An 18,687-nucleotide genomic window follows, 5' to 3' on the forward strand; every position below is an offset into this window, starting at 1 on the left:
ACTGCTTGAAGCGGTCCGTGTACGGTCGTTTGTGTATGTATTTACTTTTGTCTATATGTGTATATAGTGTATCTGTCTATCTTTGTGTATGTGCCATGTATCTGTATATAATATGTAGTGTATCTGTCTGTCTGTCTGCAGTCTGTCTGTGTACACTCACCAGCCTTCAGCGGGCGGGGAACACCCCCCACAAACACAGTCTTGCGCGGGTCGAGCGGCATAGACGCGTCGAGCACAAAGTCCGCGTCAGCGCGTCATGTGTATGTGTCTACATCTGTCTGTCTGTCGTCTATCTGTTTGTATGTGCAATGTGTCTGTATGTGTATGTAGTGTGTATGTATGTCTGTACACACTCACCAGCCTTCAGCGGGCGGGGAACACCCCCAACAAACACAGTCTTGCGCGGGTCGAGCGGCATAGACGCGTCGAGCACAAAGTCCGCGTCAGCGCGTCATGTGTGTGTCTACATCTGTCTGTCTATAGTCTATCTGTTTGTATGTGCAATGTGTCTGTATGTGTATGTAGTGTATCTGTCTGTCTGTACACACTCACCAGCCTTCAGCGGGCGGGGAACTCCCCCAACAAACACAGTCTTGCGCGGGTCGAGAGGCATGGACGCGTCGAGCACAAAGTCCGCGTCAGCGCGTCATGTGTGTGTCTACATCTGTCTGTCTATAGTCTATCTGTTTGTATGTGCAATGTGTCTGTATGTGTATGTAGTGTATCTGTCTGTCTGTACACACTCACCAGCCTTCAGCGGGCGGGGAACTCCCCCAACAAACACAGTCTTGCGCGGGTCGAGAGGCATGGACGCGTCGAGCACAAAGTCCGCGTCAGCGAGCCTCCACGGTCGGATCTGCACGGGCTTGTCGCGGATGGTGGGAGATGATACACACAAGTAGAGCTTATCATCGTCTGTGATGCAAGCCTCCATGAGCGCGGCGACAGAGCTCTCGTCCTGGGAACGTGGAATGAATATAGTCTAAGATCCCACCGCGGCCAAATTTTAACTGGAAATTTAGACGACATATTTTCTCCTAATTATAAATAAACATAAAATTTTGGTTTCATCAAAAAAACTATGAACGCACTAAACCTGCGGTGGGATCTAGTGCTAATAGTAGAAAGTTAAGGACAATACTGTGTCATCAATAATCTAGTCAGTCAAAGACAATTTGATTTGAATTTGACTCGATCTGAGAAGTTTAAGATGTCGATAAATTAAAGTATTAATATTAATATTAATCGATTTTTTTAAATTTAACTGGGAAAAAACATTAAAAACAACCGCTGAGTCTTACCTAAAATAAAATGTTAATATTATAATGAAACGCTTAAATAAAAGACTGGCAGGCTACTAACGAAAAAGGAAAAATTCTTAACAAATTTTCTTTCATTTTCTCCTTCAGCCTTTTCCAGAATTAAAAACTTGTGTCTATTTCGATAAGACAATTTCTATTTGTACTATTTGTTGTGTTGCTTAAAAACAGTTTATTTTACAAAATTATTGTAGTAATATTTGCTAACATTGTTAAAAGGCTTGACCTGCTGACCGTACACTACTCGAAAGAGCTACACAGTCGCTTATAATAATATGATTCTTTCTGTGTATCTATCTCCCTGTACTGATATGTCTGTCCGTTTGTGTTTATATGTATCTGTGTTTACCTGGAACAGTAAGAAAGCGTATCCCTTGGGCGGGAAGTAGCTCTTGCTCTCCGCTTTGTGCGGCCAGTCCACCACAAGGGGTCCAAAGCGGCGGAACGACGACGTGATCTCGTCTGAAATTCAGTTTTTATACATTTAGAATAAATAAATGGTACATTGTATTGCCTTGTGTTTGATTTAACGCGAATATTGTATGTATAGAAATTAACGACTGTCCGAGTTTTAAAGTCGATTTATGATAAATGATATTTGAAATAACGATTAGATACCATTTGTTAGAATAGATCGGTTTTTTTTTACAAAAATAGAATAAAATGTTGTGTATTCAGTATTATACAGTATTTAACAAATAAATTATTTGTTTTGTGTTATTATTTCGTAGTTTTTCTGAATTTGTAGGTAGGTACTGTTTAGGTTATCCATCAGTTAAGAAAATTTACGACAAAGTAGTGGCTCTAACTAATCGTGAAACTGGCCCTTACACTAATAAAAAGAAAATAACTTCGTGACGTATAAAGTACGGAAGCAGTACTACGGCATTAATTTAATTTGACATGTTCTGATAATAATCACAAATACTGTAAATTCCAATGGCCGAAAGAAGTTTCTTATCCAATAGGAAATTCATTAAATTGTTGAGCAGTCATTTTCAAGGTGTAGAACATCATATCAAAGTTATAATTCTAAGACAACAAAAACATTTTCCCGTAGGTACTTCAAATTTTCATCTCGATACGAGCAGTGGAACGCGAGTGAGAGGTGTAAGAGCGTATACGCATTATGCGGGTAGCCGCATTGCGGTTAGCCGTCCGGCTGACCGCAAGCACAATTATGTACGTAACCGCAGACCGCACAGTGCGCATAGAAATGAATATTACGTACATAATTGTGCTTGCGGTCAGCCGGACGGCTACCCGCAATGCGGCTACCCGCATAGTGCGTCTACGCTCTTAGAGCGTATACGCATTATGCGGGTAACCGCATTGCGGGTAGTCTATGCGCACTGTGCGGTCTGCGGTAGCCGCATCGCAGTGCGCACAGAAATGAATATTACGTACATAATTGTGCTTGCGGTCAGCCGGACGGCTACCCGCAATGCGGCTACCCGCATAGTGCGTATACGCTCTTACAGTAAAACGTATTAACTCCTTAGTAGAATATGGTAAAACGTGGTAAAACTGTCAAATTTAGACCACCAAGCGAACAAAATTAAAAATATTATCCAACCAAAAGACTTCAGAAATAGAAAAACACACACAAGACTTTATAGTAAAACGTATTAAATCTTTAGTAAAACATGGTAAAACGTGGTAAAACTGTCAAATTTCGTGCCAAGCGATCGTAATTAAAACTATTATCCAAGAGCGACTATAGAAATAGAAACATACACATAATACAGTCTCTTTTCATTCAATTTTATTCATCTACGTAACCCGAGCGAATTATTTCCCATTTCGCTCGACTGTAGCCTTTGTCTAGGCTCGCAGTTTCTAGGTCGGCCCACAATACCTAATCTGTGTAGATCTAAAGAGATTATGTAGGATACAATGGCTGACCCAGATGGCCAAGGTGCGACTTCTTTGCATATTTATGTTTAAACAATCGATATGGTAAAGACGGCTCATAAAAATAAACTGTGTGAAAGATTTATTTATACATATTTATAATACTAAATGCGTTTATTTTTTCTAGTTATTTGAAGTTAATGTTTTAGGCAGTATAAATATTCAATTTGGAAAACAGACGCATTACAGAAACTAAATGTTTTATTATTTGTTCTATTTTTTTATTTAAAAGTTATTTGAAATCGCTCATCCGTGACAATAAGATAAAAGGAATAGGAAATAGGAAAGGCTCTATGTAAACTATTACTTTTTCGAACAATTTTTTGTACAAAGTATTATACTTAGTAATATTTACTAACATTGTTAACAGGCTTTACCTGCTGACCGTATACTACTTGGAAGAGCTAAACAGTCGCTTATTGGAAAATAATAATTCGCTTACATTTAATTGCCGAGTTGTGCTATTTCAAAGGAATGTTTGGTTTCCGAACGAATCTAGATTATGAACCATTGCTTTTGTATCCAAATAGCTTTTGCAGTTTTTGCGTGACTGCCATACAAATATTTAAACTAATAGAAAGCTACGTAAGATATAATATCGATATATAACGATTTCATATTTACCGAGTAATATTAAGGCTATATTTTTTTAGTCATGTCTAATCTTCTCTTATATATAAAAATGAATCGCAAAATGTGTTGGTAAGCGCATAACTCGAGAACGGCTGAACCGATTTTTATAATTCTTTTTTTATTATATTCCTTGAAGTACGAGGATGGTTTTTATGTAGAGAAAACGTAAATACCACGGGCGAAGCCGGGGCGGACCGCTAGTTTTATATAAATTACTGGCTGTCACGAAAAACGAAAAGCTATTCGTCTTTAATATTAAGTTAACATATTAGACATTTTATCTCCGACTAAAATGAACCAGCTACTTGTTTATCTTAGTTAATAAAATAACACACAAATTGTTGTAAGCGCGGAAGTACCTACAAACAACACTGGGTGCGCCTCGTCAATTGAGCCATTACCCTAACACAATGATTACTAGTCGACCCCATGACGATCGCAAGTGGCCACCGCATTTACTATGTTATGTTTAAAAAAGACTGTAAAGTGGTGAAGAAGATATGGAAAGAGTACTTACCTACTCAGACTAAAGTAAATTAAATAGATGGATAGAAAAAGATTTATTTCACGAAATAAAGTTCACGTCACGTAAGAAAACAAAAAATCAAACAGAACGCCATTGCAGAACGCAAATAAAATTTTTGCGTATTTGTTGTGATAAATATGATAGGTAGAGCCTTTTTGCAAACACTTGAATTCAATGTTTGTTTTTGTGTATCGATTATTATAATCGAATCATATAGTATTCAACTGATTGATAGACCTACTTTTTAAAACGGGAAGAGCCAGTACATGCCGAAGGCAAATAGGCTTAAAAAAACCTTTCACAATTTTGTGTTAATAAATCACGCCATAAAAATTATTTATATTTTGAATATCATTAAATTTCCAAGCTTCTAAACGAGCTCAATTTTATATTTAAACATGTTTATTTTTACTGTTACCTACATTTACCGCAATATATTTTACGTTTCAATCATCAATGTATAATACAAATGTGTATATGTGTGTGTATACGTGTAAATGTGTAGGTATCTGCCCCTGCCCAAACACCCACCTTCATCAATCTAAATATATATGTGTGTATGTGCATGTAAACACACCCACCTTCATCAATATCGGGCGGCAAGCCTCCCACAAACACCTTCCGGCTGAACCGCTCGCCGTGCTCCGAGCCGGCCGACACGGGCGACGAGCGCGCCGGCGAACCGAGCGCGCTCACGCACATCGATAGCCCTGGAACCCACGAGCCTTCGTTTATTCATTTACGGTATACACCAAACTTAATTCTAATATTAACACTATGTCCTTAACCAATCGATTAGGCTATTGATTGGTTTATGTATCGATTGATTGATTGGTGTCTCAGTCGATTGATTGGTGTATCTATCGATTGATTAGGCGGGTTCACATAGAGCGAACAGAATCGCAAAGTAGCTGGAGATATTCCTAGGTCGAGCTACATGCATATAGATCGAGCTGATTCGCGCCGTAGTTGCTTTCACAGACTCGATATACGGGGAACAGTAATCAATTCGATATATAGACACCGCGGATCAATCGATTGGGACAACAATCAATCGATTGGGATATCAATCAATCGATGGATTGAGACATTTAATCAATCAAATAAACATAAAAAAAGTGTAATATAATATGCATATTTTAAGAAGATATTTTAAAAAGATATTTTGTAGAGATAAAATGCTCTACAATTCCTTATTATACAAACTAATCACGTAGATTTTCCAATTTACAATGTTAAGGACATTTTTATTTGTTATACAGACGTTAACTATAATTCAAGAGCCATTTACTAGTACTTAGACTAACCTGCAGCACTGAGCCTCGACACGACGTCCTGCGTCTGGTCGCCGGGGCCAGAGGGCGATCCCGCGCCCGCCGCGCTCGCCACGCTCGCCTCCTCCACGCCGGGGAAGAACGGCGACTTGCCTGCAAGAGACGGTCATTTTGAATAAGGGCTATCGTAGACAATGCTTGTTTGGAGGGGAAAAAATGAAATTTACTGTGTTAACAGCCTTATTGCCATTACTGTTGATACTCAACGAGATTGTATACTTGCGGTCTTACTAATAAAAAGTTAAACAATGGATAAATTTCTACCATTTTCTACCATAGCTGTGTCCTGCTCTCGCTCACATGAAACGTCAATCATAAAAACAAGACAGGTTATTGCAATAACTAATCCATTGCATAGCGAATGGGTAACATTTTATTAGTAAGACCGTTGATTTTTGAATAAATATTTTTTACTTTACTTTCAAAAATAGCGACTTGCCTGCAAGAGACGTTCATATAATATACTGATGTATAAGAGAATGTAATTAAATGTAGAGTCCAATAGAGCGCTTATGGGCAAATATGTGGTGCTAGAGATGTATGTGTGGGCAAATATTGCCTGGTATTGGTAGAGTCTGGTAGAGAAATACCTGTCGGCAAATTTTTCGTCATAGATGTGTTTGTGGGCAACTTTTTCATATATATTGTATCGTTGAACAAATATGTGGCAAATTTTGCCTCTCAAATGTATGTGTGTAGGCAACTTTTGCCTGATAGATGTTCGCATGTATAGGAAAATTTTTTTCGTGATAGGTGTGTTTAGGCAAAGTTATTGAAAGTATAACGCAGTAAGTTGATGGTAGGTAGGCTAAAATACTTTTATCATCGTAAAACGAATACAGCATAGAAACCTAATAATACCTAACAATTCTATAACAAAACATGTAAAGAGTCGCATAATCACAACAACCTTTCAAATTAATTATAATAAATAAATATACTATTGCAAATTGCACACAATGTCATTTCATAGACCCTGACCTTGAAACTAGTTATACACGTCGAGGAAGTAAATTTGCTTTCGCATTTTTCAATATTATAGAAATGCAATTAAATATAAAATGTTAGCATTCCGAATTCGACGCGGTATGAAACATACATGATAGCCTATTATAATAGGACTAGCTTGGTAGATCTTTAAAATCAATAGAGTAGTTTTTTGAGTTAGGTAGGTACATCTTATCAATTAATATTTTCTTTATAGAATTATTTTCATTCAAATGTAAAAGAACATTATATGATTTTAAGGGTATTATAAAAATGTTTAAAAATAACACCGCCCTTAATTCTGAAAGGCATATCCGGTCAGTAAGTATCCTAACCGGGCGGAAAATATAAAAGCCAAAACGAGGGTGTTATGGCACCTCAATATTATCTTTTTCAGTGTAAATATTACATAAATAGAATGAAATTTGCGAATAAAATGTAAAACAAACTGAGACAAATAATAATACTATTTTAATACGATTAGAATCTATACTAATATTATATAGCTGAATAGTTTGTTTGTTTGAACGCGCTAATCTCAGGAACTACTGGTCCAATTTGAAAAATCCATTCTTCATTTTATTCGTGTTAGATAGCCCATTTATCGAGGAAGGCTAACGAAGACGCTCAGACCAACAGGAGTGGAGCACTGCGGGTAAAACCGCAGGGCACAGCTAGTCCGTCATAAAGTGTACAGTGCATGTTCAAAAAATGGAAGCAAATAATAAAAACAATACTTATTATAATAATTTTGTAATCTGTAGAATCTTTTTACGAATTACCGCACCATTAGTTTAACCTAACTACAATACATGCTTCCAGAAAGTTACCATGATGTCTCAAAGCAGTATGAAACCAATGTGGGAATGTGATAGAGCTAGTAGATGACCTATGTAGCACCCATTATTCATCTCTGGATATATAAATGCGAAAGTTTGTGAGAATGAATGGATGTTTGTTACTCTTTCACGCAAATACTACACAACCGATTACAATTAAATTTGGTATGTAGGTAGCTGAAGACCTACGCTACTTTTTATCCCGGAAATCCCCCAGGAACGGGAAATATGCGGGTTTAAATAAGCAAAATACAAAGTTTTAATAAGAAATAAGCCGCGTGTGGAAATCTAGTTAAAAATATAAGTAGTTGTTATTGTCGTAGAAGTAGATAGAGCTTTTTTTTAGATAACAGCTGCATTTCTCTCGATTCAGCCCACTTTTTGACATCTTTTTGCATCTTCTATCACAAGATGAAAACGATTAAAACATAAACCAACGTGTGACAGGAGTCAACGACATGCATTGGAAGGCTGCCAATCGGCAAATGTCACCAATGCTATAAGCTAGAGTCTAGCTACCGTAGACCATCTTAACAAGGAAAGTATAACAAAACTATACTAATACTAGCGGTCCGCCCCGGCTTCTCCGTGGTACATATTTACGTTTTCTCTACATAAGAACCATCCTCGTACTTCAAGGAATATAATTAAAAAAAAATATCGAAATCGGTCCACCCGTTCACGCGTGATGCCGTGACCAAATCTTTTCTAATATAATAGAGCCGAGTTTGTTTGTTTGTACGCACTAATCTCAGGAACTACTGGTGCGATTTAAAAAATTATTTCTGTGTTATATAGCCCATTTATCTAGGAAGGCTTATCATCACGCTAAGACCTACAGGAGCAGACCAACGTGGGTAAAACCGCGGGGCACAGCTACATCATAAACAAAATACCTAGGTTAAATTTGACAATTTCTACTAAATAAAAAAGAAACGAATCGCCCGTATACTTTACTTATGAGCCTATGTTAAGACATGAATAAATTATTTGTTATCTGCATTTTTGACTTTTTATTAAAAAGTGCAATGACCCTAGGTCAGTGTCGTAGGGTCAATATCCCTTTTACAAATCTTCATATAAAGTACATATTAATATAATTAGTAATTGAATAATTGTTAATTCTTTATGCGATGATATTCACAATTTTTTTAATACATGTAAATTTTCATACAAACTATGATCAAAGAAATAATAAGGTTCATGAACTCGTCGTCTAGATGGCTATGCAACTGATGAAACTAATGTTTATACTTTATATGTATATACTAGATGAAATATTTAAATATTATGTAAAACTAATCGTGGAAATGATTATTTTATTATATTTTTAGCATTTTTCATTGCATTATCAGTCACACGTACTTTTTAAATATTTACGCGTTGCTAGGCAACACGATAATTTCATCTCAATAGTAATTTTCTATGAAAAATATTTCTGTGTCTTATTTAAATCTAATGTTATTTTAATTGCTTGTTTATTATGATAGAAATAAAAAGTTTATTTGAACTTGCGTAAAGTTAAGTTTTCATCCAAGTATAAGTACCTACTAAAAATGTTTTAAAAATTTACTCACTCTTTCTATACGGGAATCTCGGTCCACGAATAAACGGCGTAATTAAAGGAATCGTGTGCACGGACATAATATTTTTCACTCAAAGAATCGTAAAAACACAGAAAAATGTCACAGACACAAGCACCCCTCGTAGACGAAAATTCGTAATGAAAAAATTGACGCGCGCGTTCCAAACTCGAATGCAATTTTATTTTTAATTTTTTTTTTATTCTAGTGGCCAGTTTAAAAAAATACCGTTTTTAAAAACGAAATATAAAATAACTAACGCATAACGTGCAGTAACGGTATACCGTTTCCCGAAAACTGAAATTAGGGAACGATGTCTCAACTCGCTTACAAAAATAACTTTCAAAGATTCGTGTGATTTATTTAGTCCAACTTTTTTTTTACGTTGAAGCATAGAACATTGCTGTATTGTGACAGAAATAAACAGCTAATGAGATTTTAAGCGATATTTTATAATACATAATTGTCGTTGGAAAGCCGATATTGATCTATGTGTTTTCTAATAAATACTTTAGTAGTGCGAGTTAATGTTTGTTAAAATATTTTATGGGGGTCCCTACTCTGTTTATTTTCCGATCTTATCTTAATTTTTTAACGCGGTTTCATTCATATTCCTGTTGTGCGACAAGATAATTTTATTTAGGGTTTAAAAAAAGAAAAAATAGTAGTAGTCGTACCATAAACAATAATAAATAAGTAGTAAGTATTTAGAAATTAAAGAGTTTTTAACGGATTTTAAACGCGATTTATTCATTATATTATTTTCCCGACGTTTCGAACACTTTACAGCGAGCATGGTCACGGGGAGAAGTACTAAGTAGTAAGTAGTCGAAATAAAAATATGCTATAATATTATAATCATGAACATATTGACAGAATAACATTGAAAATACAATGGATTTAATTAAAAAAATAGAGTTAATTCTTATATTCTATTTACGTAGTCACTATTCAGTAACCTGTATTTATATGCCACTTTTTACCTTCTATAAATGTTTTAAAAATAAACATGTGTAGGTATAATATTTCAAACTATACGTATATATATACTAAAAACAAAACAACCAAACATTTTTACCTGCCTCTCTGACAATAAAATTACCTTAGACAACAGCTCCTACAACTAAGTCCCTTAAATAAATAAATATAAAATAAACTTTTTATATTATAAAACAAAATATCAAATAACCAAGAGCTCTTGCCAACTGGCTCTCTGACTACAAATCCTTGACTGCAGGTCGGATAACGTATTGCGCCAATGTCGTTGCGGCATCGTGTCGTAATCGGATGAGCCGCGGTCAAGCGTGTGTTGGTTACTAATTAGTTTTTGTTTAATAAGTGGTTTATCCAGCTCGCTCTTGTGCTATTTAAGGGATAAATATATAAATAGTAAGAAATTATTAAAACAATACATTTTTTACATCCATCATCATCACTTATGGTTTAATTCTCTAGAGTGATGAAAGTCATCACTGCATGGTATAAACTATAAACAAAAGTCGCTTTCTCTGTGCCTGTATCCCTATGTATGCTGAAATCTTCAAAACAGCAACGGATTTTGATGCGGTTTATTTAATAGATAGAGAAACTCAAGAGGAAGGTTTTAAGTATGTTATTTATTAGGTTTTAAAATTCATGATAAACAATAAACATATTATAAGTATTGTATTCGTAGCAATTATGTAGCTTACTTCTAAGCTTAGGTACTTCATTCTCCTACGATAAATACGAGTAGTATTTCTGAGCTAAAAACCATCAACTCTGGGCTAGCGATTTTACCGTGAAAACGGAACATACAGAAATTTATTTCATTGCTTCGCCCGTGGTACATAATATTATACAGCCTATAGGAACATAGGAATCAATTTCATTTCCACCGGTAAAAGAATTAAAAAAAATTGCTACAGCAGTTCCTGAGATTAGCGCATACAAACAAACTCTTGAGCTTAATATTATATTTTGTATTACTTCTTATAATTATTAGTAGAGAAGTGATAATTTCCTTACATTTCGTGACACTACTCAATGCTGCATCTCGCTCTATATTTAATCAAATTACAGAGTGAAAGAGACAAAAGAGCAATAGATAAAATCATACATTCAATTGTTTAATTCGTATGACCTTTACATAGAGTGCATTTAAAACGGTAATTATTCATTTAAACACATTTTTATTAATGATAATAATATAAAGTTGAAGAGTTTGTTTGTTTGAACGCGCTAATCTCAGGAACTACAAGTCTAACTAGAAAAAATATTTCATTATCAGATTGTCCATTTATCGAAGAAGACTTCCAATAGAATCGAAGCAATGTGGATAAAACCACGGGGCATAGCTAGTCTTATATATAAAAATGAATCGCAAAATGTGTTGGTATGCGCATAACTCGAGAACGGCTGAACCGATTTCGATATTTCTTTTTTTATTATATTCCTTGAAGTACGAGGATGGTTTTTATGTAGAGAAAACGTAAATATGTACCACGTGCGAAGCCGGGGCGGACCGCTAGTAATATATAGAATTTTAAAATCTAAATAAAAATACACTACTATTCGAAATGTTGGTATTATTCAAAGTTCATACAAAAACACGAACAAAACCGAGTTTATAACTAGTATTTCACATGTCCTCATATATTACAGGATGTGTTTCATTATACTCGGCCTCAACGTTTCAACACGTTGGTTTAATTTCATACTATAGGTTCAATGGTTAACTAGAAGGATGTAGGTTCAAAACTGTACTTAGTTTTATAGTAGGTAGTTGGAATATATTATTATATAAATGCGAAAGTTTGTGAGGATGTGTGTGTGTTTGTTATAGGCCGGGAGATACTGACACAAAATTTCGAGTCATTTGTAACAGTATGGTAGGTTCTATAGGGGTCTTAGTAGGTACGCAATGACAAAAATAAAAATGATGGTCAGATTTGATTTTTAAAGTGAAACTTTTATTACATCGTCTCAAACTTTTTGGTCTGTGTAGCGCATGTCGCGTGACGGTCGGCTGCCGAGTAGGTATAAAGCAGTGTTCTGAACCGTTCGAACAGTTTCACTTTTACCGTGGTTTCATAAAACCACACAACATTTTTATTGTATCTATAATCTGTGAAATTTATTCAATTTTAGAGTACAAAAGCAAGGTAGAGCAAGGGTAGAGTACACATATTTTATTATACATACTACACAAATGCTACCCTACTTGTTAAAACTATTGATTTTTACACTGACCTACTTAACTCGACCCTGTCCGACAATTCACGTGACATTCATAATTTATTACATTGTCTATACAAATGTAATAAATACAATTAAGAACAAAAAAACACGGTTAGTATAAGACTACTTATACTAATGCAAATATTGTTGTTTTGTCACCAATCCTATCCTATCCTATTAATATTATAAATGCGAAAGTTTATGAGGATGGATGTATGTTTGTTACTCTTTCTCGCAAATACTACTGAACCGATTACAATGAAATTTAGCACACATATAGAGGGTAACTTGGATTAACACATAGGATAGATTTTATCCCGGAAATCTCACGGGAACGGAAACTATGCGGGTTTTTCTTTGCCGTGGGAGGGAAGATAGTATGATGAATGAGTTCAAAAAGCAAGTACATAATTACTATTTATCTTTATGAAATGTATGTTTGTGTGTATATGTATATTATTTTATTATGTAGTATACTCATCTATTTAATTATGTATTGTATCTCCATGTATATATAATTTATTATAAATAGTGTTGTGCACCATCGACCTCAATATATGACTTAATTCTCATGATCCTTGACCTAAGGTTGCCTGGAAGAGATCGCTGTATTAGCGATAAGGCCGCCTTTTTGTACGTTTTTCTATTGTCTGTGTTTTTTGTTATTATTTTGTTTCTGGTGCAAATAAAGTATTTATTCATTCATTCATTCATAGTAATTCATAAATGTTTATTGTACGTAAAAATGTATTAGTTATAAGTTGGTTGTAAATGAAAATTATTTGTAATTATATATTTATGATTAAACGTATTTTCTCTTCTCTCTTCTCTTCATCTTTCTTTCTTTTTATTTTCTGTCACTAAAATCGATAACATGGTTCCTAAGTACAGATCCATATATCTCATAACTACTCTGCAGGCTTACAGACTTACTCATACCACAGTTAATAAAATAGTTTACAAGTACCCATACTGACCGATCCAATACACTGTATATTATATACTGTATATTTTTAGTCTGTGGCAGGCTATTTAGACGTCTACACTGCCAATGTTACTCGATAAGATTTTTCCAACATATTGCTAATTTGCTACGTTACTTTATTTGCATATAAAAGTGTTTTTCTACTTTGTTTCTTATTGGAATACAACATTATATTTTGATTTAGGTTACTTGCTGTGAACATTCTCAATAATTTACACTTATCTTAGTATGAAAAAAAACGTTTTTTTTATTATTTGAACCACTTAATTAAGTGTGAAAATTATATCTATATACAATAGAACATAGTTTTGTGTTATTTATTTAATATTATACAAGTTGGACATCAATATTTCATTTAAATTGCACGGGAATAACAATAATGAAGCATAATATGCTATGACGTGTTTTTCCAGACTTTAATCTATCTCTGTACCAAATTTCATACATATCAGATCAGCTGTTTTTGTGTGATAGAGTATTCACGTTACAATCTCAAACTCAAACATTTATTTATTCAACTAGTCTTATTAGGTATCGACAGATCAGCTTTTCATAATCATACATAACTACCTAGTCTGGTCGTAAGTTCTGTCACATATGTATTATTGAATAAACAAAAAGTTACTTTTATATATTTATTGTTTTATATGTGGCAATAAAGCTTACATATTACTTAATAATTTCGTATAAAAATTATTCAAAATGGCATCCATGTTTTGCGATACAAGCTTTCAACCTCCGCGGCCAGTCGTCTATCGCAGCACGAACCATGTCCATGTTTATTTTAGCAGCTACTTTAATAATGGATGCTTTGAGTGACTCCAAATTTGGGTAGGATTTAGCGCAGGTTCTCTCCTCTAAATATTACCAGATTTTATAATCCAGAGGATTCAGGTCCGGGCTAGAAGATGACCAATCTTCATGACGAATGATGTCAATCTGATGGGTGGCCAGCCAATTTTGGATACCCTTGGCTTTGTGGGCAGGTGCTGAGTCCTGCTGGAATACCCAGTGCTGATTTTTTAACATGGTCAGGTCAGGAGGTTTTACGAGGTTTGTTAGGACCGTATTTTAGTAAACATTGGAACTTATTTTCACACCCTTTTCACAGAAAAATACCTCTGTTAGGCTAAAATAAGACACTCCCAGGAAAACCATTACTGATAAGGGGTGATGGCCGCGTTGGACTCGAAATACACGTTGATACGCTTCTTCACTACTGTGGGTATACACTTTGATATTCTTTTTGTTGCATCACTCCTCCACTGTAAAAATTTTTTCATCTGAAAATAGGATTTCACGATACATTTTTCTCGCGTATCGTTTAAGTAAAGCGCGACATTTATCCAGTCTTAATTTCTTCAGGCGTGTGTTAAGAAGATGCGATGTTTTTCTACAATAAGCCCATAGTCCTAGGTCCTCGTTCAACACCCTTTTAACTGTGGTACTGCTAAGGCCCATCAGCAGTGCTAACTGTTTGCGATTTCGGACCGGACTTTTCCTTATTCGCACCTTTACTGCATTTATCACTGCTGTCGTCCAAATCGTACGACAAAGACCACTTCTATTCCTATCTTCTACTCTTGAATCTTACTTAAATCGATTTATAGTGCAATAAAAAAATCTCTGTGTTATTTGTAAATTTTAAATCAAACTGAAAATTTCTCTTGGCGCGTAACCGCTACGATGCAGAGCGAGAACAGCGACTCTGTCTTCTTTTTGCGTCCACTACATTGTAACAAATTCGTTATTCTAATAAAGTGTGTCGTTTTTTAACGCGTAAAATAATCAAAAATCGAACGTGAAAAAGAAATTTGCGGTAAACATTAAAAATTTGAAAATCTAACATAATGACAGAACTTATGACCAGACTAGTTATATACATATAAATTATTTACCACAGGTTCAAAAAGCAGTTTCTACAGAGAAGACCTGACAAGAAACTCTGAAAAATATAAATAATCAACATTTAATCTTTAAAAAACCAACCCTATAAAACCAGTATAAAACTCTAGGTCATAATTTCCAGGGTACCCAGTTCACATCATGACGAAAACTTGACAAGGTCAATGAACCAGCACGTGCTAGCGCATGCGTGTGACAGTACACAATTTTGGTGCCCTATTACCACCTATTACCCTATACTTATTATGTTACTAATCTCTACACGGCTTCCTAATAGTAGAAATAGTAAAAGGAAAATACCAATGAGATATTTTAAAAAGTAGCATTGTAATATTGACATGATTTTAAAAGAGCAACTACCTACCCATGCAGTTTCTTGCCGGTTCTTCTCCATAGATACTGTTTTCCGAATCGGTGGTAAATGTTAAAAATATGTTATGACGGTTCAAGTGCTTCTAGAAGAAGTCTAATTGAATAAATAAATGTTTGAGTTTGAGTTTAGTTTAATTAATAGGCTAGCTCTCTAGCCTCCTAACTATCTCTAGACACATAAATCTATTCTAATATTATAAAGCTGAAAAGTTTATGTGTTTGTTTGTTTGAACGTGCTAAACTCAGGAACTACTAGTCCGATTTGAAAAATTATTTCGGTGTTAGAAATCCCATTTATCGAGGAAGGCTATAGGCTATATATCATCACGCTACGACCAACAGGAGCGGAGCAATGCGGGTGAAACCGCGGGGAACAGCTAGTCATATCAAGGATAATACATGAGCGATAGAACTAGTCCTGCAGAGCCACCGCAGAAACAAGAACCACTTTCAGATATTTTTCGATACAAGAACATCCACCAGATACTTTGCAATACAAGAATCACCAACAAATACTTTTCAATACAAGAACCACCCCCAAATACCTTTCAATACAAGAACCACCACCAAATATTTTTCAATACAAGAACCACCAGATGCAGATAAACAAAGCGGTTATATAATGACACTCGTTATATGCGACCCGATTGCTAAATGACCCAGATCCGGGAGAAGTAAGCGCATCTGAGCACTAGATATCTAGGCTAGACCGCTTTTAGGGCTTACTCTGCCATTACGTGATGTTTTTTGAATGAGTAAAGCAGGTTGATTCATATACTTACTAGATGATAGAAAGAAACATTTATTTGATTCTATTAGAGAGGACAAAAAACATGACAATGCAAGTAAAACACTAGTCAAATCAAATATTATATTAACAAAAATAAAAATATACTGACAAAATATAGTGCAGCTAAACGCTAGCCATTTTTAAACAGAATGAATCAATATTAAGAGTTGATTTATATATTTAATTTTGAAAAGTACGTATGTTAATCTGATATGTAGGTACGTTAAAACGCTGCATAAAATTGTATGTAAGTGACAAATTTTATAAACTGTTTTTGTTTGATTGTTACGATATTAATCAAAAACAACTGGATCGTATTTAAAAATGATTTCACCATAAGAAAGCTACATATACCAAGAACCATCCATACTAATATTATAAATGCGAAAGTAACTCTGTCTGTCTGTCTGTTACTCAATCACGCCTTAACTACTGAACCAATTTGCATGAAATTTGGTATAGAGATATTTTGATACCCGAGAAAGGACATAGGATAGGTTTTATCCCGGAAATCCTACGGGAACGGGTTTTCCTTTGAAAACGCGGGCGAAGCCGCGGGCGGAAAGCTAGTACAAGTATAATAGTATACTAAACCTATTTGCCTTAAAATGTCTCTTGTAAACTGTCAAAATATAGGATAGTAACACATTTTTGAAAAAGTTGTAGGTATTATTCGATAATCGACGAATATAACCAAGAATTAATAAACCGGCCAAGTGCGAGTCGGGCTCGCGCACAAAGGGTTCCGTAGCAGCAAATATAATAAATTACAGTTAAATCAACCTATCTCAAAAACTATAAGAGATACTTTGATCAAACCAAAAATCGTTGAAAGAGTTAATTAGCATGCATCACCTCTATTTTTTTTAGAATTTTATACCCCGTAGTTATAAAAATAGAGGGGGGGGACATACTTTTTACGACTTTGAGAGCTGATATCTCAAAAACCGTTCACTTTAAGAAAAATGTTTTTTAGAAAACTTTATATCATTTTAAAAGACCTTTCCATTGATACCCCACACGGGTATGTACATCGAAAAAAAAAATTTCATCCCTCAGTTACATGTATGGGGGGCCCCACCCCCAATTCTTTTTTTTACTATTTAGTGTCATATTTTTGTAGCGGTTCATACAACACATATTCCCATCAAATTTCATCACTGTAGTACTTATAGTTTCCGAGTAAATCGGCTGTGACAGACGGACAGACGGACAGACGGACAGACGGACATGACGAAACTATAAGGGTTCCGTTTTTGCCATTTTGGCTACGGAACCCTAAAAATCGGTCCTAAAACTAAAATAATTAAAAAGCATGTGTTTGTTGTGTAATTACATTCAAACTGATAACAAACTGATAAAAACAAAACACAATAATGGGCGTTTTCACACCTTCCCGATATGTTCTGTTTAGCTTATCTGTCAGTTATAATGAGCTTATAATATAATGAATGAAAATTTACGTCAAAAGATGTCAAATAGCAGGCACATCATCACCAAGCTCGTTAGAAAAATATTTCACAAAAAGCAAGCAATATATTTACGCTAATCATTTATTAACACATTTTTGTTTTATAAGCAGACTCTATTATAATTAATAGCAATCTATACTAATATTATAAAGCTGAAGAGCTTGTTTGTTTGTTTGAACGTGCTAAACTCAGGAACTACTAGTCTGATTTAAAAAATTCTTTCGGTGTTAGATAGCATCGATGAAGGCTATAATATATCACCACGCTAAGACCAACAGGAGCGGAGCAATGCGGGTAAAACCGCGGGTCACAGCTAGTGAAAATATAACGGGTTCTAAAATCAGCTGTTTCTAACCTAAACAAAAGAATAACGATTTATCGATATTCATTTTACAGAAGCCAAAAATATATTACTAATTATGAAAGCCCCATCTATTCACTGTACTTCAAGGTATTAATTAAATGATTAATATTTTGTAGATAATTACTAACTGCAAGCCATATTTAATTCAATAGATACACGATCAAATTAGCCTCTAACTTAATGAAGGTCGTAATGAAATCGATTCTCTATTTAGCATAAAATGCAACAAACATTATAAACTTCCACAATAAATTGACCTATTTTGCAAAAAGAACCTACACAGAAAGAGAAAGACATACATTTACGTAATAAATAAAAAGGGAGAGAACATCCCCGCGTTCCACTAGCACACATACGCTATAATCAATTAATAATTTTATTAAATGCAGTATCAACACACCACGCCTTCCGGGACCGCGCACGCGCGTAACCATGGCAACGCCAA

The 18,687-nt window shown here is 34.8% G+C and overlaps 1 protein-coding gene across 1 annotated transcript in view; it reads right to left on the bottom strand.

Moving 5' to 3' along the window:
- Positions 1 to 18,687, bottom strand: part of orb2 (cytoplasmic polyadenylation element-binding protein orb2) — a 53,618-nt gene that overhangs the window by 3,841 nt on the left and 31,090 nt on the right. The window contains exons 3-6 of the mRNA XM_090118729.1: positions 5,700 to 5,819; positions 4,974 to 5,102; positions 1,669 to 1,781; positions 748 to 958 (exon numbers count right to left, since the gene is read on the bottom strand). Coding sequence (XP_089974855.1) covers positions 748 to 958; positions 1,669 to 1,781; positions 4,974 to 5,102; positions 5,700 to 5,819 — 573 coding nt within the window. The remainder of the gene's footprint in view (positions 1 to 747; positions 959 to 1,668; positions 1,782 to 4,973; positions 5,103 to 5,699; positions 5,820 to 18,687) is intronic.

Source organism: Colias eurytheme, chromosome 31 (assembly GCF_061535395.1).
Source record: "Colias eurytheme isolate Ceu_HAF_F1 chromosome 31, ilColEury1 Martin Lab GWU primary, whole genome shotgun sequence".
Taxonomy (NCBI): domain Eukaryota; kingdom Metazoa; phylum Arthropoda; class Insecta; order Lepidoptera; family Pieridae; genus Colias; species Colias eurytheme.